This window comes from Chaetodon auriga, chromosome 2 (genome assembly GCF_051107435.1).
Source record: "Chaetodon auriga isolate fChaAug3 chromosome 2, fChaAug3.hap1, whole genome shotgun sequence".
Classification (NCBI taxonomy): domain Eukaryota; kingdom Metazoa; phylum Chordata; class Actinopteri; order Chaetodontiformes; family Chaetodontidae; genus Chaetodon; species Chaetodon auriga.
In genome coordinates this window covers 24672416-24696648 of record NC_135075.1, presented here as the reverse complement: position 1 = coordinate 24696648, position 24233 = coordinate 24672416, and the positions used below count along the sequence as shown (strand labels likewise).

The window sequence follows — 24233 nt, the reverse complement described above, 5'->3', positions numbered from 1 at the left end:
ACAAACACATCTCCTCAGGTTTCACATTCCATTCCACTTTTTGTAGGAAGGACAGCAGATTTTTCCCTCTATTCTGCTGTAGCTTTGCAAGTCAGTAAGCAGCAAACACACTGTAGAGTGACTTTATACCTATGCTTACCCTGTGACAGCCTCAAACACATAACAGGTGTTGAGTGGAATTGATTTTCTGAGGAAATGTTTCTGCAGAGCACAGTAATGCTCAGAGGGACTATAATGGCATGCAGAGTGGAACTGAATACTTCTTTGACAGAGTGAGTGTATTAAGATTGGCAGTAATATTTTAATATATGATTAAACCCTTTAATGTGTGCCAGAAGATTTCACCTTAGGTAGACAAAAGCCTCGACAGGGGAGAAACTGTCCTGTAACTGAAGCATCACAAATTTGATCCCTGCAGGTGCATCAGCACTGCTCTTGAGCAAGCCACCGGTGCCTTTGCTGTTCGGTCATTGTGGGAGAATTATCTCAGTGCTGGCGAATATAATTTACAGGATGCACACATTGTTGAACAAAATAAAGATGGACCAGCACATTACCTCAATGGCCGAAGCTACCCTGCAGCATTTCCCTAGAAATGGTTGAAAATGTTAAGCTCGCGGCAAATACAGCCTCGGTCAAATACTCTCTTGTGCAAATAGTGGATTCATTATGGCTTATTGAGAGCTGACCGGTGGAGAAATTCTCCAGTGCACGGCTAAACGACTTGGACTTTTCAAAGTCACGGTTTCTAAGGGGGACAGGATGGGGAGATTTAGTGATTGAAATCATTAGAATGGAGTTTCACAGGAGGGGGAGGGGCACAGGCAGAATAGGTGTGTTTGACGCTAAATTGAAAGGATTTTCATAACTGCAAGAAGGGAGCTGGACCTGAGGGTAGAAGTCTTCAGAGCGGAACGCCATTAGATGTCTCAGGGTAGCTGAAATAGTCGGTGGTATTAAGAGAGGCAGTTTTGTGATAAAACAGAAAGGTGTCCGTCTCTCTGCTTTTCCTGACTACAGTTTTATTTAGCCGCTCCGTCTCTCTTTGTCCTCTCTTCCCTCTGATTCTTTTCTTTCTCCTGCTCCGTCACATAAATGGAAACACACAAGAGGACCGTGACTGCATTGCGGTCAGGAAAATGAAGACCATACGGGTGCCATGAATTGTTCCACTGTCCCCCTCCCACTGCTTTTGTTGGTGGGCCATGGGAACCTGACAAACAATGGGAATGATTGGAGGGACAGGGAGGCGTACGGAGGAGGACAGGAAACAGAGAACAGGAAACCATGTCCTCAAGGAGAGAGAAAAGAAGTGAACATGCAGAGACTGAGGGGAGACTTTGGTCAACTTGTAGAAATTGTGGTATGAAGACTTGGAAGCTTGCCATGCAGCTGAAGGTTAGGGTGAACTGAAAATTTGGCTGCTGCAACTGGAAGGCTTTTAACAATAACCCTCAAAAACACACACACACACACACACACACACACACACACACACACACACACACGCTATAACCTCTCTTCCGACCCAGTTGGTAATCATGTTAAGGTATGGGCACTTGCCAGCATACAGCGGCTGTAGTGGCTGTGATCAATACGCCTCTCTTTGTGACTGTAGTTAATGTGATGGCTGAATGATTAGTCCTGTCCTGTAATACACATCTCCACCTCGGTGACCCCCCCCTCCCCTGAACGCGCTTCAGTTTCATGAGCCGCTGCAGCTCAGCTCTATCCCGAGCTTCGTCTCATTAGCATTCACAGAGCCGTGATGGATATACAGGCTAATCAATGCCCGCTCTCCTCGGCTGTCATCCTCAATCGGACCATATGCACAGCCGCTCAACCTTAAAGGTGGCCAGTTGTCTGGACCTTATGTCCCTGCATGCCCTGTGCCACAATATTGAGTCAAGCCTGTGCCAAAATCCGTGTACATCTACTTTAGGGCTAGTCTTGCGTGTATTTTCATTCTGTGCCCCTTTCCCATTGTAATGGAAGATTTATGTGTGGCTTCCTGGTTGAGACTTCTTTACTTTTGGTGGTTTTACATGAAAAACAATATTTTTTCTGTAAATCAGATGTTTGCATGCAGGAGGACTCACTGATTTCCACTGAATAAGACAAGTTTGTTGTAGAATGTTGTTGAATGGAAAGTGAACCAACCTCATGTTTAGTTCAAGTCGGACAGACCCGTCTTCAGGGACAGATGAAACCTTGTCAGAGTGGCAGATTGGAAATGATTGGTTGAACAGAGTGTTCCATGCCTCCTGGGTCATCATCCATATGTTTAGGTTAGCTGGGTGAATTCGGAGGGCACAGACCGGCTGGCCACATATGGACACAGTTTTTTAAGATTGGACAGCCATTACCATATAAACATAGTAATCATCTGCCTTACAAGGTTTCCTAATCTACAGGGGAAAATCAGGGGTTCAGGGACATTTATGTGTAGACTTCCTCTCAGCATGAATAAAATCATCGCCTGAAATGAAACTCAAAATCAACCCCATATGCAAATACTCACGGGGGAGACATTTGGGTGAGTGTATTGCTCATGCAAGGTCTGGCTGCTTTACAGCGGAGCCAACCCGACTCAAGCCAAGTGACATCTTAGAAGTCCGGGGTTTTTTTGTTTTCTTTGGCTCTCACAGGATGAGAGTGCAGCCGAGCATTTAAGATGCAAACCGGGAAAGGGAGGCTGTTTTCGTTAAGAGCACATGGGCTCAGGTTACGTATCTGTTTGTGGAAGCAATGCTAAGCTGTGTTGTTTATATCCATAGCAGGTTCTGCAAGGGAATTTCAGCAGCAGAAAGGATATTGCTTTTATTGGCTTAAATATTATTCATGGGTTATATATATACCCTTTTCAGCTGTGAGACGGTGGGAAGAGAGACTAAAATGAGAAACTCACTGAGGTCATACCAACATGTGGTATTAATGGCAAATCAGCTCAGCTCTTCTGTTACATGACATAGACCACACACGGGGAGTCTGCTTGAATTTTAAAAGGCTTTTTTGTGGTTTGTGGAAAACATGTATTCCTTGATTCTGACCTTAAAGCAATATCACGTCTAAGACCCCGTTTACACTTCATGTATGCACCTCGGGCGGGTAATTTTTTTGATATATATTTTTCTGCTGAGTGCAAACACAACCATGAGCCATTCAAAGTGGATTGAAATCCAATGACTCACAGGGTCAACGGCAGCTGAAGGGACACTGAAATGAGAATGAAATAAGTCGTTGTTCTCTGTGTCTTGTTAAAGCAGCAGCAAAAGTGATTTTAACACATACTGCACAATCATACAGAAGGCGTACTGAGCTTTTCTAGCATGTATCTGACCCCTGATCAGTCCAGTCACTGAACGATCTGCGATATGACAAAAATAGACAGTGATACAATATCCACAATATGTATAATAAGAAGTAATATTAATGGTTTTATAAGGGGTTAAGTTTAAACAAAAGTATATTAAATCTCTCCTGGATTTTCTCTGGATACTTAAAATGACAAAACAAAATGGTAGTTCATATATGTAATATCTCTGTCTGGTATGGGCACTTGACTTAAGTAAACAGAAACCAGGATTGTTGACAGTGGGGGAGATAGTAGGCCGCCAACATAAGACACAGATGACTTTTACAGGACAGCTGTACACAGGTAGGCCCTGTCAATCATTAATGACAAAACACACTCCCTCCATCCTGCGTTTGAGATGCTCCCTTCTGGGCAACACTATATAATTCCCCTGCCAAACAAAGGGCAGGGCTAATGCAATTAATATGGTCAACAAACTACAGAAAACTTTGAGATCTTTGTCCTGTTAGTTACAGTTAAAGTTTATTCTATTGTATTGTATATGGATTGTTATATACTGGATGTGTGTTCCTAATATGCCATAATCCATGCCAGTGTATTGATTAAGCAAGTGATTATGCAAACTATTTACAACTACAAATTTAATGAGAGCAACCAACAGAAGAGTGAGTGCGGCTTGTGTACGTGTGTTTGCATGCAAGTGCATTGCTTTGTCTTTGTTTGCATGCCTGTGTACGTAGGTGAGCATGTGCATGCGTGTGTGCAACTTTGTGTGTCACTTCCTGCAAGCAAGCTCATTATAAAACCAATTAAACCCGCCTTACTCTCATTATGGAGCTGTGGGGCTTAAGGAGAGATTGAGGACCTGTTGTATTCCCAGAGGTCTCCTGCCTGGTCAGCCCTGTTTTAAATGATAAAACCACTTTTAAATCCGCTGAAATCAAACACCGCGGATCAGTCACGATGGGTCAGTGTTTGTCTAAGCTCATTCCTGCACCCCTGGTCCTCACTCAACTTCCTCATACCCGACTAAACACAGACATGGCTCAGTATCGGTCCTTCTCGAGGACAATTGTTTGGGTGTTTTTCTAACATGGTTTCACCGCAGGAATACTTGCATGCTCTGGTTTCTATCTGTGCTATTTAGGAAATGAAGAGTGTGGGAAAAAAAAATAATGTAAACTGGCTCCATTACTGTGTGGGATTGTGGTACGGGAGAGGAGGAATAGGATAAGGAGGAGGAAGAGTAGGAGCAAGAGAAGACAGGGCACGAGAAAGAAAGCAGACAATGAGCGAGAGAGAAAGAAGCTTAGCTCCGAGATAAATCTGTCGTAAAATAACTCCTCAAAGGATAGGATTGTGCTCCGTGTTGAGGTAATGACCTGTGAGAGACAAACTGTGTCCTCTTATGATCTGGAATCAACAGACAATCACATGTCACTATTGTGCTACTTACTTTTGTGTTTTTGCATGAGCAAGATGCCGTCCCACCCTCTCTGTACCCCCCAGTATGTACCCTCCCGCCCACATAAGCTAACACACACACATTTGCACATATTTGCTCCCTCCCTTCTTCATTCTTGGCTGGCGGAGCTGACGGTTGGAGAGGCACAGCTGCCTGGAAGGTGGAGGCGTGATTGATTGATGAAGTTTTGGTGCCCAGGGGATCCAATCATGTAATCAGTTCATATTGATTGACTGTCCCCATTGAGAGACTGCCGAGGCTGTGCCACCACGTGTGCGAGCCAGACCTGGCACGCATTCAAAATCTTCCTCACTCAAATGTGATTTGGGTGGCGAGGTCGCCTCAGTCTGCACGTCGTGACGCATGCAGGGAAGACTGGCATAATTGCACCGCAGACGTTTCGCAACACTTCCACAATTCTCTGCTCCAATTCCTCATTATCTTGCATTTATTTCAATTATTATGATTGAGAAATTAATTCAGCTTTACTGTAATTGCATCACGTGGTTAATGATCCAGTCTCCTTGGAATTTAAATAGGGCTTCAACCTGTGTTTCCATAGATAATGAGCACTTTTTCTCTCTCTAGCTATCATGCTTTATTCAGACTTTCCTATATTATTTCACAATTCTGACTTCAGGTGTCAAGTTATGATTACTGTATGATGCAATTCACATCATTCCCACACCAACAGTCAAAGATGGGTTTTATGAGTGTAAGTAAAGGTATTTTTGTGAAATAAAAAACTGAAGGAGCACTATCTAGTTCTTTGGGAGGCAAATCACATTGGGCAATGATTACGCAATACAAACAGTGAGGTTTGTCTTTGTGGTGAGTAAATGAGAAGTTAAAACACTTTCATTATTGAATACAACTAACAGGCAATTTATATCAGCAATAATAAAGGGTTTTTCAGCTTACTCGCCGCTTTACATCTTTACAAACAGTTTTGCATCCACGCAGGGCCGCCTTTGGACGGCTCCAACATCAGTAAGCCACTTATTACAAAGACAGACCTGCTTATTTGTTTGCTTCACTGCAACAGCACATTTTGTTTGAAGGCAGAGGTGGGAGAGGAGAATCGAAAACCCTTCACCAGTGGGCATCTGTTCTCCATGCTTGCATTTAATGAGCCCCAAAAGATTGCTGCCTGAAAGTCATTCCAAAGTCAAATGAAGGCTGAGCTCACTGAGCGCCATTTCAAAACTCTACTGCGTCATGGGTATAACCTCAGGGGTGGATTTAGGTCAGAGCCACACCGGCCTATTGGTCTACTGAATGAGTAGCAGCTGATCCATCTTTCTTTTTTCTCTGTCCTCTTCTAAATCTCACCTTTACAATGAATGTAGCTTTTCTTGGTGGCATGAATGGATAATGAAGAGATTCCTAAGCCACAGCTCACTACCACAAGTCAAGAGGGTGGCGGTGCAAAAAAACGAATAAATTATATTTAACTCAATTGCAAACTTTATCATGTAAGCTTGTGGTACCACATCAGAGCTAATAGCCTACTAATGCAGAGACATAATAAAAAACAAAGACAGTGGTTATATTAGCTAAATGTTAAGTGAAAACCAAATTGTAACTTATTTAGGGTTTTTAAAAGGAAACATTACATTTTATTACATTTTTCAATTTACTTCTTTTCCTAGTTAGACAAGAAGATTAACACGAATTTATTCTCTTGGAAAGCTAGCTTTATGATGTGTGTCCAAATGTTGGGTTAGCACAAAGAATGGAGGCAAAAAGAAACTATTTATCTTAACTTAGCAAAGTGTTGACCAAAGATGTTTCCGACAACCTCAAAGCTTTCATATCATTCTTTCGATATGCATAAATAAAACATGAGACATTGTGGTTTATGATGTTAGCCTTTACATTGGACATACTGTAGGCTAGGTAGCCTAGCCTACAGGTAGCCTAAACAACAGCTGTTCACAGGGCCAAAACCTAGAGGCTAAGCATTTTCTGGCTAACCTGTTAGTTAACAACATACATTTTGACAAAACATGGTACTTTTGGAAATGTTGGAGGGTGTATTCTTCATGTTGGTGGAGGCTAGCAGTTTCAAATCTTCATGTCGCTAAGCTAGGCTAAATAGCTAGAAGATACTAATCTTTTCAACTAGCTAGTCAACTTTCAGTACAGCAATATTTCACAAAAATGTTGAAAAGTTTTACTTTAATGGAGGCACATCTCCTTATCTTCTCCTGCTGACAGGGTAACTGCTAAAATCACCAGTAAGTGTTTCCTGCGTGATTTCCCATAAGCAGCTTCTCTTTTCATGAGTTAGTGCTCTAATTGATTGCTTTACTGGAGGACAGTTTATTTACAACTGATTAGTCATCGGATAAGTCTATTTGTCAACATAGAACAGAAGGAAATGGCTTGTAGCCTACACAAGGAAATTTTGCACAGATTGCGGTTGATTGGTTGACAGTTTCACTGATGTGAATGGTCTTTTCATGGTTTTTGCTTCACAGTGTGCTGAAATTTGCAGATGGCATTGGTCCAATTCCCGAAAGTGAAGAAGCCCACCCCATAAGTTTTCTAACCATTTGAAGCAAAAAAACTTACCAAACTCTGCAAAATAAAAGTGCAATTATGTGGTCGTCAAATTAAAAACGTGCCGTTTTTCTAATTTCTTACAAAGCTGACATTTAAAGAATATTTTCTCATAACATCAGTGGTTTGGAGGGACAGAGGGAGCTTGCATACAGATGTAAGATGAAACATGCAAAGCATACAAATTGATATAGTCTACAGTAGACAACAGATGTCACTGTATAAATGTACAGTAACAGTTCAGTCACTGTGTCCTGCAGCGAAGCATTCACCGTCTCTCCGTCTCTGTATTTGTCTGTGTCTCTGCAGATCAGAGTGGACGGTCCTCAGGAGGAAGGAGTGCTGTACGAGACAGTGACCGTGATGAAGGATAGCAGCCCCATCCTCCGGGACATGGCCTTCTCCCTGGACCGGAACTCTCTCTATGTCATGTCTGACAATCAGGTGAGGAAACGCCCTCATTTCGCTGCCGCTGTCGGGAGAAACGCCAAGTGGCAGGGTGATGTGGCGAGTAGCGAGACCGTCCTTCAGCTGCAGGCCCGCGGGTTCAAGCCCCTGTGACAGTGACCGTTCGCCATGCTGACACGTCCTTGTGCACGTGTATGTCTAGCATGAAGTCAAAAGTTTTACTTGACATGAAAATGTATATTTTGGGAATATTTTTGCCACTGGGTCAATGAAAACTGTCCGAACAAACATGAAATATGGAATTTAGATGTGTGTTTAGGTAAAACTCATAAGCAATTCCTATTTTCTGAGGATTTTAATTGGATCCAGTTTATCAGGATATTGCAAAAAGAAACGTCTGGCTTTTTTCTGCACAGATACCGGCATTACAGTCGGCCTTATTACTGCGTACAGTTCGGGAATTAGCAGCGAAGCACTTTCAAACCAAAAACATTAATTTATGTTAAATGATAAATTAATGCTATTTATTTGGAATCCTACCAGATGATTACGACTTATCCCCAAAATCCAATGTGGCAATTCCCAAACATTCACAAGCTGTGTGTCTACAGTCGGCATTGTAAAATATGCAGGCTGTGTGTGAGGGGATGGACCACTGTTCTAATTACTTATCCATGCGAATCAACTTACAGTGCATGCATCTTTTGTACGTGACACACACGCACATGCACACCCCATAGAAAACCATTAGCTGCAATTCCCCCCCCCCCCCGGTGTGGCTGTATCCCCCCCTCGTCTGCTCCTCACTTGGCCCGGCATCACAGAGGCGAGCAGTTGTTGTTGTTGTTGGACGATATTCTCTGCACTCATTGGAGATAAGAGCGAACAGTGGTAATCACTTTCAACTCCCATCAAGTGATTATTTTGGCGCGTCTGCATGGCACTGTGAAATGGGATTAGGTGTCAATGCGGCCAGAAAAAAATAAAAAAAAGCCCCTATCACTGCTCTCAGTTGTCTTCTGACTGCTGGAATGTATTGAGCTGCAGTCACAGGACGGAGAGGCAAAGGGCATCGGGACAATTGCAGTTGTGTCAGTTATTTCAGAGTTGCTCCAAAACTCTTTTCTGTGAACTTGAAAAACCAGTTCGAAAACCTATAAAAGCATCAAGTTTAAGAAAACAAGGGATGTCATCTGAGGAGCGAGGGAGAATAGAGACAGCGTTGTGTTGGGCACCGTCTTCTAAAACAAATCAAGGCGGCTCTTCTTTCTGTGTGATAGACTGGAAGAGACGGGGCATCACTTATTGATGAGCTCTGGTCGTTCAAGGAGAGACACATGCTTCCTTCAAGGAGATAGCCAGCTACTGTTTTCAGTCCGCCTCCAGTGACACATAATAACCGAGCAAAAGCCAAGCCCAGCCTGGCCGGGCGTTTTCTCTCAATATTAGAACAGCTTTGGCTTTGTAGCCCTCAGGAACTCGGAGCAGAGTAAAGCCTTCCTCTTTCTGTCTCCCTCTCCATCTTTGCTCAGCTTTCCCCTCAGACTTTCCCGCAGCTCGGGCGAGGAATCCCCCAGGGAGAGGGCTTCACTCACAGATTTCCCACATTTCCAGCAGATCCCAGAGATGAGAGATTTTCTGATTCCTGGGAGCCAAACAATACAGGAATGATGTGGAATGAGGAGCGAGGCAGAGACAGATTTGGCTGAGATCAGCCGACCCTTGTGGAATAACAATGAGCCTTTCTGTCTCCTGCCGAGTGAAACACGCAGGGTTAGCATGATGATGAAGAGTGAGGAGAGAAACGAGGGAATCAGTGTGCCTGTGTGGATATATGTGTTTGTGCGCGTCTGAGTCCGCACCAAAACATCATTTGGGAACCATTATTGGTATGAAAAAAACAAAAAAACCTTCACAGCAGTTAATCTTTTTTCTCTCTGCGTGCCTTTAGTTTGATCATTTCTAAGAATAGAAATGCTCAGTATCCAAACACACAATAACCTCACTGAATGTCACTCGTCTGTCTGCGAAATGAAGGCTAAGGCTTTAAACCTTAGAGGGGTGGGGGGTGTGTGTGGGGGGGACTGCTGCAGGGTTTTTCCAGGGCAATCTCTCAAAGTGCCACTCTGTAAAATGTAAAATCATTGCTCAAAATCCCACCCTTCCACTTCTTTCTCTCCGCCTCTGTCTGTCTGTCTGTCTGTCTGTCTGACTGTCTGTCTTCCCTCTCTAACCTGCGTGTGAGTGATGCTGCACGGCAACCTGTCGTACCTCCTCTCTATCAGATAAGCACCCCCAACCCCATCCGTCATGTTCCAGATGTGCTCATTCGAATGGATTTCAAACTGGATGTAATTGAATGATATTGCTCCAGTGTTTTTCTCATACAACTCACACTGATCCTTGAACAGACAATGCTTTGATTTCAGTCAAGTTTAGCTTATATTACAAACACTTGGAGTCGCAGACGAGGGACATTACAACAACTATCAGCACTTTTCTCCGTTAGCTCCCCTTCTAATGAGTTCTGATGACGCCCGAATCCCAGCTGATGGTGTTCAGGTGTTAATAGTTTGGTTTACAGGTATATACAATACACAATGATGAACCTAACACCAAGTTATAATCATATTTGTTTGTTGCCTTTAATCCAGATCAGAAATACTTCAATATAATCCAAAAGCATGGCTGGAAATCACTGCTGTACAGTGTATGGTTTTGAGAAAACTGACGCACCATAATACGTTCAAAAACTGAAAAATTCATTCCTTAAATGTCACATCTGTATACGTGATCTAGTCTGTTAAAACGTTTCGTCAGCCAAGACATTTGTTAACATTTGCACAACAATTTGTCTGAAGTTTAATTTTCTTTATTTGTTTCAGTTTCAAACACTGAAATCGTTTTTCAATTTTTAGAAACCACTCATTAGTTTTTCTTCGGCTGCACAGTAAAAGCCGAAATAATGAACAAGTTGCAATAAATCCTTCCAATTCTGTCTTTCAGTTTCACTTAATTTCTGCTGAGTCCTAAAAGCACCAAATCCTGGATATGACCTGATAAGCAGCCATCACGTGAGCCAACGTGATGGCTGGGGATTTTCCAGAGCCAGACAGACGATATAGGGTGACAGTAATACAGAGGTCTAAAAGCCTGTATGCTCATCTGACAGCATTCATAAAGTTCCAGTAAATCCGGATGAAAGTGTTAAAGTGATAGCGAACTGGTGGGATGATAAGTTCAAGCGTTAGTGTAAGGGCATACCAGATGTTGTGAAAAGATAAAGATTTTGTAATTCCCAAAGCTGGAAAAGTGGACGCAATCATCTGTCCCTGCCGTGATACAATGCTGGAAGACAGACTCGGCCTCTCAGGGATGAGGAGGGGGCTTTTGCTTTAAGTGACCAGTTTCTCCTGGAGAAATTATCTCAGAGAAGACAAGACAAACAAAGAGCTTGATGAGAAAAACGACATACTTCCTCTGGTCATGAATGATTCATGAGGCAGTACATTGAACATAAACGGAGGATGATCAGTCATCCACGATTGATAGGGATGCACATACAGTCGTACACCCATCAGACTGTGAAATGAGACTCATCTCCACAATATGAGCTGTATTTTTCAATTTAAGCTCACCATGAAAAATCTAGATGAATTCTCGTGCATCATTACAGTTACGTGTGTACACTGTGTATTATATGGTGACTGTCATTGGGCAGGACACAATAAAAATACAGACCTGCAGTATAGACCTGACGTCACCTGCCGCTGTTCACCTACAGGAGTCTCTGTGGCTCAGTGCTGTTTCTCATTCAGCATTTCTGTCATCTGACTCTCTGGAAAATGTTCTTGAGGTTTATTATCCATAAGATAAACGACCAGCGCTCTATTCTAATGTATTTTTCTCCATGTTTTAGCTGTAATCTCGTCCACACCGTTCAACTACTGTTAAAACGACGCCCGCATTAGCGACCATAATCTGAAAACAATGTGATTACGACACAATGTAACTGACAGACGGAAGCTAATTCACATGCTGAGCCTCTTTACACAAAACCTAAGGAAAACCTAATGTCTTTTGATCTTATTTGGATTCAACACAGCGCATCCCAGCTCAGGTCAGTTCCACTAAACAGATCAACTCTGATGTGCAGCGAGAGCTTCACATTTGATTCTTGGTCGGGCAGCAGAAAGCAGAAGATCCATAGCTCTTCCCTTGTAAAGGTCACACTGCCTAACAGCCACAGACCAACTTTGTTAGTTTAGACGAGCTCCCGTCCACAACAATTCATGGATTATTCCCACTGCGTCAGAAATGGACTTAGGACCCTCGGCCCCTCCCGCGCTACAAAATCATTTTGCTAATGGTATGCACCGAATGGGTTCTGAACTGCTGGAAAAAGGAGAGAAAGTTATTTCATAGGGAGCAGCAGATAATCCATTTTGCCAACACAGACCTGAGAGAGCACCCACTTATGCTATCAAGAGCACCGGAGACACTCTAATCCATAATCCACTCTTCATTTGTGATTGCTTACATCAGGAAATTGCTTGCATCATACGGCCAGACCTCGAATAATAACAAAGTATAAAATAACTGGGCTCAGGCTGCAGCTCCAACCTGGTTTTGTATGCAGGGGGTGTGCTGGCCGCGCGACAGCAGCGATTCTCAGAGCAGCTAATGGAGAGCTTATGCTTTGCCAGACGTTCATGGCAGTGAAAGTGTCAGCGGTAGTAGAGTGCGTGATTGTCTTTCTTTTTGCTTGTGTGTGCTCCTGTATGTAAAAAATGGCAGCATAAACCTAAACTGTGTACTCACAGTTCACTTCTTATCACAGGAGTCCACAAATCATCATGATTTAGTTGTGCAAGAACAGCCGCAAAGTTAAATCAGAGCACTGGTGCAAAGCACGCTTCTTAAATAGTTGGTGTCATTTCATGTGCTTTCTGACATCTGAGGAAAAAAAAGTGGGCAGAGCCAGAACGCTGCATGTTGCAAATGTGTGTCAGCAGCAAGAAGCAGAAAAAAATGGCTTGTTTTCCTCTGGGATAGACCACAGCGTGAGCTGTGATGACGCTTCCATATATTGCAAAATAGGCAACATGATGAAACGGGCTTTGGTCTCTCCTCATCAAAACTGCTTATTATTTCATCAGAATATTTTGGCTGCTCGTCTTTGTTGGCCTTATTTCAACACCATGGCAACCATTTCAACTTCTGTCAAACTAAACTTTAATCAGAAGAATGACATTTAGAGAAAAGTATTGAAAATCAGAGGTCCCCTGCATGGAGGTATCATTTAAACATGTGCAGGGCAAACAAAGTGTTTCACTGTTTTGATCTAGTCCTCTTTGTTCTCTCATAGTTGCATTTTTTGGATGAATATAAATATAATAGCCCTCCTACTTGGTCGTCTGAATTGTATCTTTGAACTCTTTTAGGATATAACTGCATATTTATTGAAACTTTTAAGTTGGCAGGCTGTGTGAAATGTGACAATAATTCTGTTTCTCGACACAAAAATGTTGTCTGGGGCTCTGAGGCCTCGACAGAACTGAGAGTAAGAGGGAAGCACACGCACTTCCACGAGCAGAAAATGTTTAAATAAATAACAAGTAGGGCAGCAATTATCAGTGCCATTATTGATTAATTGGATGATTATTTTCTCAATTAATTAATTAATCCAAGTCCACGAAACAGTGGAAACTTTTGATGTTATTATAAGCCCTATAGGTGGCCAAAAATATTGAGATTATTTAAATTATTATTATTCAGACTTATTGATCATCTGAATCTTGTTGTGAATATGAGCTGCTGATCCTGGGAACTGCTTGAATGTGGCAGCACAGTTAATTAAATCACCACCGTACGACTGTTATAATCTGTAATCAGGTAGCTGCGATAACCTCTGTTCGTTACGTATTTACGTATTTATTTATGTGAAATGCCAAATGTTTGTATATTCCTTTAAGACTGTATGGAGTGTCATTGCCTTGTAGTCGCATCAAGGTCTTTGCTGAATGTCATGAAGCGTCTCTCTCTTCCTGTCTGTGTCTCCACTGTGGATTACACAGTCAAGGCAAAAATGCCCCAAAAATGATCTTGAAATGAAAGATTGTACGATATGGATCAACGTGCATGACAAAAAGGACCAAAAGGACCATCAGACTGATGTAAAGTCAAGACGGCTGCCACTGGAGTCAAGTCCAAGTTTACACAGACCTAATAGCCGAAACATGTTGTTGATATGATATTCAAAGAGCGAGCAGAGCAGCTTTCATTCTCTCTCTGAAAACCTTTTTGCACGGTCTGTTTTTTAATAATTCACATGTGTGTCTTTCCTGAACGTGTGCTACTCCACACTTTAACCCTCCCTGTCCTTCCTCTGCTTCAGGTGGCTCAGGTCCCCGTGGAGGCCTGCGAGCAGTACGGTACATGTGCTGAGTGTTTGAGCTCTGGTGACCCCCACTGCGGCTGGTGTGTCCTGTATAACATGTGAGTCTGTTTCCTTTATTTTCTCACACACACATCACAGCCAAGGGATTAAAACCACAACATTACTGTTTACCAAACAGCTCGTAGAAAAGCCAGAAACAAGCATGTGGTCATATGATTTGTGCAGTTTAATATAGCAGATTTATTGTGCTCCCTTGAGTTCACCATTAACAACAGCTGGTGGGACAAACAGAAGAGCAGGAAGTGGTTGCTGGGCAGTGTGATCCCTCTTAAATAGCACTATTTAGGACAGCAGAAACTGCATGCCCACCAGATTTTATTGTCTGTCAGGCGGGAGGTGGTGGAGGAGGGACGGATTAGCCTGTGAGTCGCAGCGGGCGGACAAACTGCACCTCTGCATACCCGGGGAACATTTTGGACCTGACGGAGCGAGCTTATCTCTTCCATCTTAATTATCTGACCCCCAGGTTAGCTTGCATAATACCTCGATATGGAGCAAAGGGGATTCAGGAGATTAAAACCCTGTGTTTCTGAACCAGCTGCTGTGTTTGAAGCTGACCTCAGCCGGGGATTTACCCCTGCCTCATCGTATGACGTCTGAATTTCAGCTAGCAATATCTCGATGATGATAAGTTCTATTTAAATTGCAGCTCTCTGTGTTGTCAAGTCATCAGTGAAGTGAGAGGAAAAAGTAATGATTTGTTTTAATCTAAATTACCTCATTAAACAGTTGTTTTTCCTTTTTTTTTCCTGAGTGCTGACTTTGTCTGCAAGTCCCATTATGCTGTTTATTTAAATTAATGCCTTACACTTATCAGTGAATGGATAGGCTGCTCTTCCCTCAAGTAACCCAAAGTGAATCATGATCCCTCACACTGCAGAACGAGGCTACTTTATTTTTTCTCTCTATTAAATCCAGATTGGGGTCTTTTTCTAGCCTCTGAATGACTCTCGCAGAGTGCCATGTGGACCTCTTTCAGGCTTACACTTTCCCACCCCTGGCACGGTGCACCAAAGCACCTATCTGACAGAGAGTGTTGAGGGGGGGGGGGCTTAGCTGAACATGTACAAAGCCTGAAGGAAGAGGGAACAAATGGCTCCATCAGACAAAACACAGTGAATAAAAGAGATGAGAGATGAAAGGCATCCTCTTTTTTTGGAGGCACTTCAGCTTATGAGCGGTCAGAGGGTGACTGTCTGTACTCCTGTGGCTCCGGTCCGCCCCAAGGAGCCGAGCCAGCCACAGCTGTCATGCCGTTTCCATTCTGCCTTTATATTGTGCTGTAATTACAGCGGAGGCCTCAGTGCTCTTTGAGCTCTCTCAGGAGGTGCCACCCCCTCAACAGCATCTGAGAGTGTATTAAGTACTCTCCCCTCGCTATGCGCATTACACATTTAAAAGAAAGAGATGATGGTGTACAGCCAACATACTCTCTCTCTGAGTTTGCCATTACAATTTAACTCTACAGCTGAGAAACTCTTGTTCTTTTTAAATCAGTGTTCGTGTTTAAAAACAGCCCGTCTGTTACTATCAGAGCCTGCAGAGACCTAACTCCTATAATGCCTCTTTCAAAGAAATCAGTATCAGTAAAGCCACATTAAAACCTTTCTCAACAACAAATCCCTGTTTCTAAAACTGAACAAATTGCTGAAAGTTTTAAAAGCCTTTCTATCCTTTGTCATAACTTTAAATGCACTTATACTTTGCATTCCTCTCTTACAAGATTAGTCTTAGGTCGCATGTGGTGTCGACCCTTTCACTTCTTACTTTTAATTGCCTGTTTGAATCTAGGAGTCGAAGCTTATTCTACCGATGCACAATTTTTACTAGAAGCAGAAAAAATGCAGTAATGATTCAACATGTGCTCATACTGAAACCACAAAGACACGAACAGCAGTTTTACGGGTGAAAGTCCTGTGTTTGTTTGACCCATCCATCCACCCCATCTCCTTCATATGTGGAGCTTCTTGCTTAAATTTGCATCTGGGATACAACCATATTTTATAATATGATTCAGGGAGCAGTTATGGATGACTAATTTTAATCCAAACATATCATTCACTGTGAGCTTTATTTGCATGTTGTTTATGGAACAACACTGTCTGTAGCCATGCTAGCAGCTGGCTGTACTCAAGCACAGTGCTGCTTCGTGCTAAATGCTAATGTCAGCACATTAACATGCTCAGGACGAAGCTAATAAGCTGATGTTTAGCAGATGTAATGTTTAGCATTAGCATGTTAACACTTGCTAATCAGCACTAAGCACAAAGTACAGCTGAGGCTGATGGGCATGTCATTAAGTTTTCATGTAGTCAGCCGTAAACCTCGATTTTGGACAAACTGAAATCTCGACTTGATGATGGCGCTCAATGAAAAGTCAGGTGATGACCAAAATGGTTCATTCATCCTGGGACTGTGCTAAATTTCACTGCAATCCATTCAAAAGTCATTTAACTAAAAACTATGTGAAGCTCATGGTGACACCAAAGGGAAAGGCACAGGGTCACCAGTCAGTCAGTCGGTTTTGCCCTCTGGGCACCATGAATGTCTGCACCAAATTTCATGGCAGTATATCCAGGAATTATCAGGATATTTCAGTCTGGATCAAGGTGATGGACTGACAGACCGGAGAGTTTTCTGGCCGGAATTCATTATTAAACTTGCTGCACTATTTAATGCATCTTTAATTACGAGTCCCTCTTGCTCCACAGGTGCTCGAGGAGGGATCGGTGTCAGAGGGCCGAGGAGACCTTCCGTTTCACCACTGACATCGACCGCTGCGTGAAGGTTATCGCTCACCCGGACAGCATTGCTGTGTCAGCACACAGTGTCCCTGTGAGTGTGCTTATCATTCCACCAATCAGCACTCTGTCACTTTACTCACAATGCCGACGTTTACAGGCAATCGCTGAGAGTAGCCTCGTACAGCCACGTGAACAGTGGGAATAAGCCGGGACGAGAAAATGAGTTTTGTGAGTGGTGAAGGGAGAGGGAGGAGGGCAATTCTCCCTGAATGGTGTTGTTTTGGTTTAAACACGTGGACTCTGGGATGAGAGAGAAATGTGAAAAAACTAGGTGAGAGTTATTTTTGTGTCTGCATCTCTGATGCATCTGCCAAAAGGTTGATTACATTTCCTAAAAGCTTAATTCAACTGTTTTTGTACAGTAGCCAAGAGCACAGAGGAGTGAAGTGAAGTGGGAGCAGAGGATTTTCGGGGAATTCTTTGACATTTTTGGGAAATACACTTGCTTCCTTTTAGATGAGAGCATTAATATCGCTTTCATATCTGTCTTTTAAATATGTAGCTGGAGCCAGCAGCCGGTTAGCTTTGGCACAAAGGCTGCAAACAGGGAGGAAGGTAGCCAGTCCAAATGTAACAAGCACTGCCTACCAGCACCCCTAAAGATCATGAATTAAAATTGTATATCATTTACTCTGCACAAAAACAGAAGTGTAAAAACAGCAAATTATGGTTTTACAGGGAGGTTATGTGCTGAACTATTACTTGGCTGGGAGTAGGAAACTGTTGGGGTCTATTTTGTTGTTTTTACATGTTGGCTTTTGTAAGAACTGTACCGTTAAGATATAACGTGTTAATTAGTGAACTTCAGACATGCTGATAGGTAGATGTTGTCTCCTTTGGACAGAGCCAGGCTAGCTGTTTTTTCATGTTTCCAGTCTTGGAAAAGGGAGTGCTAAGCTAACCATCTCCTGGCTCCAGCTTCATATTTAGCACAGATATAATAAGAGTATTTCCCAAAATGTGGAACTATTCCTTTAAGTCAGTCAGTAATTAAAGCAGAAAATAAAATGTGTTATATCTGACTGTCAAAGCACAGTGACAGTATTCACCATGGTGCCGATGCACCAGGCCAGTCGGTACAGGCACATTCAATCTTCTCCTCCTATTCTTTTAGCTTCTGCTGGAGGTGAATAACGTTCCAGACCTTTCTGCTGGGATCACCTGCTCATTTGGCCAGCAAGCCCAAGTGGAGGGTCACGTCAACGGGAACAGGGTTATGTGTCTGTCCCCGGCCGGGAAGGAGGTCCCTCAGATACCAGAAGGACAAGGTGAGCTCAGACATCGTGCATCAGAACAAATCAAAAATGAAGCTGTATGTTACAGGAAGTACAACAGCCTGAATACACAGACGGTGGCTGATGCCAGTGTCAGGTGAGAAACTGAAAATATCAATATTCCAGGCAGAGAAAAAGAGCCTCCTTTTCGGATTGACCACCTTGCATTTTTTTGTTTATCTGAAGAGTTTGGTGAGTACCAAGGAGCAGCAGAATTTTCTCAGAGCATATACAGTAATCCGTCAATTGAAGTTTCTGACTGAAGCTTTTCTCACGACAACAGCAGTGTGCCCTTGCAGAGGCGCAGACACCAGGTGGCTCTTTACAGAAGTGTGATAAAAGTATTAACATTTTTTTTTCTCGTTCTGACCTCCGCTTTCCGCTCATTGTTTTCTTTCTCTCACTCATCCCTTTCGTCTCTCTCTCACCTCGTTTTCACACTGTCCTCTCTCTCTCTCTCTCTCTCTCTCTCTCTCTCTCTCTCACACACACACATATTGTCTCTCTCTGCGTCCTTCCACTCATTATGCCCCCCCCCACACGCTCTCAGACTGGGCCGGCGTGGAGCTTCGTCTCAACTCAAAGGAGACCGGTCAAATGGTCGCCAGCACAGAGGTGAAGTTCTACAACTGCAGCACACATAAGACGTGAGTCCAGCTGCTAACCCCTCCCTCACACACACACACCCCTCCTCCCTCCCACCCCCCACCCTTGAGTTGTTCAATAGATGGAAGAGCACAACTTAATTTAGGCCAATGATGTACTGATGCTCACAACTCCACTTAAGATCTGGCTGTTAGATAACCTCTGAGTTCAATTTATGTGTCAGGTTTCATTTAAATCAACATGATGCGTTTGCCATGGCCTGTTTGTTCCGACTTTTCTTAAACTGGCAGTTTGTGGGCTCATTGCTTACAGCTTTAAATAGAAATAGGTACCGATTTTCTGTCAGTCATTCCCAATGCTAATTTTTTTTGTATGCACTAAAATTTTGCACAGCATAGACGCTCTTTTTACGCAACAACTTATACATATTCACACCTGGAAACTGCCTATTAATCGAGCAGCTGTACTGGTGCAGCTGAGTATGCTTCGCTGTAGGCCACCAATCCCCAAGGACCCCTAAATAGATAAGCATTAGACTCACACACACCCCTTTTGACTTGACTTTGTCCTGAGGGGCCCCGTCAGAGAATTGTGTTTGTGGAAAGATATGAGACACAAGACATTTCAGATTTTTAGCCTTGCTCTGGTGCCTTGAGGGTAGATAAAATAAATTAAAGGGGGCTTTATTTAAATGCTCATCTGTTTTACCCTGCCAATATAAGCTTCCTGACTGGGCAGGGAAGCTGCTTTGATTTTGAGCCATTATGCTAATGTCAACAGTATTTACCGTTACAGTAAACTATGACAAGAGTGTTTCCCTCTGAATAACAATTACAAGCACTGCTACAAAGGTGGATCTTACTAGGATGAATGCCAATTAGTTTGGCAGCTTTAAATGAAGGAGCTTTATGAGTTTTGAGCACTTTGTCCACTTTCTGTGAGCAGTAGCAGAAAGTAGTATTCCTTTCATTTCTGAGGTGTCACTGAGATTTGAATGGTCAGCTGTACATGCACACTTCACCAACCTTTAACTGCCACGAATAATACTGAACCAGAAGCACACAAAGGCTGAATTCAGGGGTATACAATTAAGTTCATTCGAGAAAGGAACGGGGAACACATGATTGATGGTGTACTCAAAGCCAAACCCTGGAAATTAGCTTTCAGTGGATACACATGCCACCTATTCAAAATGCTCTTTGACTGCGACATGAATGCCCCAATATAACCATATTAAGCCATTAGAGAAACAGTCGGAAGCTCATCACATCCGCCCCACACCAATACGGCCTCCATTAGCTGTGGAGTGACCCTGCGAACTCCTGTGATTAATATTTCAGACCAAACACACTCCTAACCCAGCACCTCTTCCCCCACCTCCCCCACTACCACCATCACCTCAGCATCACATCACCCTCCATAATTAATTATCCAGTGTTTGCAGCTCCCTGCCAGTCTGGTTCTATTAATACCCAACCCCCCAAATTTCCCTCTCACACACAGACACACAAGCACACGTTTTTATGTCCATACTGGCCGTGGGCAACTAATTAATATCAAAATTTAATGCCGCTGCTACATTTATTGGCATTTGTAACTTGCAGTGGGCTGCAGCACTGGAGTGCTGCTTGTGGTTTTGCAGTTTGCTCATGGTTTCGTCTTTTTGCATGACCACATTCAGGAGATCAGACTTGGGTAGTGCTTGGATCTGTTTTCTGCACAGTGGTACACCTCTACTACATACAGCAAAGTTCACACACCCTCCACAGGAAAATAGGACATGTTCAATTTTCAGCTCTCCAATTGCTGTTTGGTGTGTCCACAGAAGTGCATCACCCGTCTAAGTTCTCTCATCTCTTTACCTCTTAGTTCCCCGCCCAAAGTTGTATCACAACCCCTGTTTGCTGAATGAAATGTGATTAAATCCAGTACAACAGGGTTATTTGAGCACAACTTTAATCCACAGCTGACCGCTGGCTGCAGCGACTGAGTCAGAGCCAGAGATGTTGTGCAATTCTACCCATCCAATATTCAGTTGTCACTTTCATTCCAGAATTTGTATATAATCCAGAGTTGGATGGGTGGTTTAAAAAATGTACTATTTTGATTACAGTGGAAAAGCTGAAAAAAAGCACAGTTTTGTAAAAAAAAAACCTAAAACAAAAAACCCTCAATGAATTATGAAATGAAAAGCTGAACATGGACAAACAGTGTTCTTGTTAGATACATTACATCTCTTTATATAACACAACTGCTTAAGAGTGCTTCAAGTGACAGAGACATTTGAATAGTTGCTCTCCTGCCAAGACTTCATGCTTAAAGTCATTTATTGTCATCTGCGACAAAAAGGCTATCATCCATGCTGTTTGTGTATAGAAACTGAGGACATCTGATCTTTCCATGAAACACACTGACAAGATAAATTCAGCAGAAAGCTATAATCCTTTATCAGTCTCCCCTTTTCAATCCGAGGAAATAGAGGGATTCGTCTTCTTTTTTTTTTTTTTTTTTTACATTCTGTGTAAATGCAGAACAACTCAATAGACAGGATGTATTATTAAAATGTCGCAGTATGTAGTAATGCATTCGTTTCGTCCTGCAGGTGTCTGTCCTGTGTAAACAGCACGTTTCGCTGCCACTGGTGTAAATACCGCAACCTGTGCACCCACGACCCCAGCAGCTGTTCTTTCCAGGAGGGCAGAGTCAACGCCTCAGAGGTATTATACATTCACATTGTGAGCTACAGTTTCATTAGCTGATTAAAGTGCAGCTTTCAAGCACATAATTTATCTGGTCGTGTGTGACACTTTTACCTTAAAGGCACAATCCATGATTTAAGTGTGAAAATATAGCTCTACTACAGAGACTCAACCAGTCTACAGCCACGTGAGCAACTCTGTGAGGCTGTATTTAGGCACAATGGTGCTTTGAGCAAAATGCTAACAGGCTGATGTGCTCTCAGTAACATTGCTAACCTGCTGATGCAATAGAGGTATAATGTTTAACATGTTCACCATCTTAGGTTAGTGTGCTAGCATGCAAACGGTTGCTAATTAGCAGTAAAGACAAAAAACAGGTGAGGCTGATGGGATTGTCATTTGTTGTGCGAGGACTCAGTCATATACAAAAGAGACAAATTGAAATTCTAATCTCATGGTGGTGCTGTACGAAATGTCAAGAGATCACCAGAAGTTTTCCTGAGAGGGACATGAATGTCTCTACCAAATGTCATTGCAATCTATCCAATAGCTGTTGAGACATTTTACTAAAAAACACAAGTTTCAACCTCATGGTGGTGCGGGAAGAAAAGTCAGGGGAACACCAAAGTCATCAGGATTCATCATCTAGGAACTGTGAATACCCATAACAAATGTCATGGCAATCTGTCCAGTAGTTATATTTAAATCTGGAGCAAAGCAGGGGATGAACCAACTGTCACTTGCCATCGCTGGACTGTCTAAAAATGACTGATTGGGCCATTAAGAGGATTACAAAACGCTGCAAAAACATTGACAAAAAGTATAGTTCTCAATAATCTAGTACAGTAGTACACAGTAGATATTCAGAATGGAGAAGTCTCATGGTCTTAAATATCACGTAGTTTAAAGTGTAACATGTAGCACATTAATGCAAAGAGTGTTTGGATTAATGATTTATTCGCCTCATTAATCCCAGTGCTGTGTAATTCCTTCATGTCTACATAACAAATTCATACGTATTAATATAGATTACAGACACATGGACAGGCTACATTATTATATAAAGATAATATAGATAGATGCCTACACACTGTGGGTAGATAATCAATCTCTGAGAGGAAACGAGTGAAAATACTACTTGTGTATTATGCATGAGTGATATTAAGGCATAACAGCAGAGACGACATGAAAACAATGCGTGTTCTGACTGCGAATGGCCCAATTACATGCGTTTGTACGTTGTTTTCACAGGACTGCCCTCAGCTCCTTCACTCTGGGGAAATTCTCATTCCGGCCGGCGAGGTCCGACCCATCACCCTGAGGGCCCGAAACCTCCCCCAGCCGCAGTCGGGCCAGCGGGGCTACGAGTGCGTGGTGCATGTGCAGGGTGTCAGCCACCGTGTCACTGCGCTGCGCTTCAACAGCACCAGCGTGCAATGCCAGAACAGCTCGGTATGACCTCAAACACTCCCTGTGGGAGTCTCACAGCTGTCAAATGAGGCACACAGCTTGGATGCTGTGTAGGCAAGGTACATAGGGTACATGAGTGAATACTGCCTGAGGTGCTGAGCATACTGAGGAGAAAGTAGAGGAAAGAGAAAGTGAGAGTGATGAAGAAAAGTGCAACGCATTTGAAAGAAAGGAGGAAAGTGACAGCTAAGGAACAAAGGATGAAAGGAAAGGAAAGGAAAGGAAAGGAAAGGAAAGGAAAGGAATGGAAAGGAAAAGTGGCTAAAGTGAAAAGCATGAAAACCATGACTTCAACATGACCTTGGTTTGTAAGCTGGATATTGTCAGACTAACATCTCGGTGTTCACAAAGCGTGAATGTGATGCTCCCAACAGGCAGTGACAGGTTTGGGGAGAATACAGGAGATTTGGGGGGGAGTTTTGTTGCACGATGCAAATCACAGGCTAAATTTCGATGCAAAGCATACCTTGTTACTCTGTGACAATGAATGAAAAGGCCATTTTCTTCAGATGTGGATGATCGGCCACCCCAGCCAGGGTTTGTGTCCCTCCATGTCAAAGAGGAGAGGAGCAGACAACCATGGCAGAAATGACAGATGGTTAAAAGCCTCATCTCTCTGCTGCCCTTTCATCCTCTCATTTTCCCCCACTCTGTCTTTCTCTCTATCTTTTTTTTTTTTTTAACTCTATCCTCTGTCTCTCTTTCACCTTCTCTCACTCTGGATCCACTTACCGCACACTCCCTCACTCTCTGTTTCTGCTTTCCAGTACATGTACGAGGGTGTGAAGATCAGCGACCTGGCAGTGGACCTCTCCATCGTATGGAACGGCAATTTCATCATCGACAATCCCGAGAAGATTAAAGGTGCCTCTGCCATCCATCACTGCCAGGCCTGAGAAGTGTAAAGCACTCAATCCACAGGGGATAGATGGGTCATGGAGATCACTTCAAGGCTTCCAAAGGGCCTTGAGAGAAAGTTCACAATAGCAGGGAGCGTTATCAAAAAGCAGCCAATCACTTGTGTGCCCGCAGGGATGAAGGGTGAATCTTCATATTTGCTCAGTTTGGCTCTTTCGGCTGCTCTTGGTATCCTCTCCATCATCATGCAGGAAAAGGGTGTTTGTCAGTTGTCATTGTGGGCTGAACATTAAATACATCCCAAGGAT

General features: G+C 43.0%; 2 protein-coding genes across 2 annotated transcripts in view; one reads left to right on the top strand and one right to left on the bottom strand.

Annotated features, from left to right (window-relative positions):
• Positions 1-24233, top strand: part of LOC143327869 (plexin-A2-like) — a 76235-nt gene that overhangs the window by 23266 nt on the left and 28736 nt on the right. Inside the window, exons 4-11 of the mRNA XM_076742464.1 lie at positions 7656-7790; positions 14152-14252; positions 16926-17049; positions 18133-18286; positions 18843-18939; positions 21501-21615; positions 22849-23049; positions 23835-23931. Coding sequence (XP_076598579.1) covers positions 7656-7790; positions 14152-14252; positions 16926-17049; positions 18133-18286; positions 18843-18939; positions 21501-21615; positions 22849-23049; positions 23835-23931 — 1024 coding nt within the window. The remainder of the gene's footprint in view (positions 1-7655; positions 7791-14151; positions 14253-16925; positions 17050-18132; positions 18287-18842; positions 18940-21500; positions 21616-22848; positions 23050-23834; positions 23932-24233) is intronic.
• The window catches only part of ora1 (olfactory receptor class A related 1), a 105140-nt gene that overhangs the window by 59120 nt on the left and 21787 nt on the right, over positions 1-24233 (bottom strand). The window lies entirely within an intron of this gene.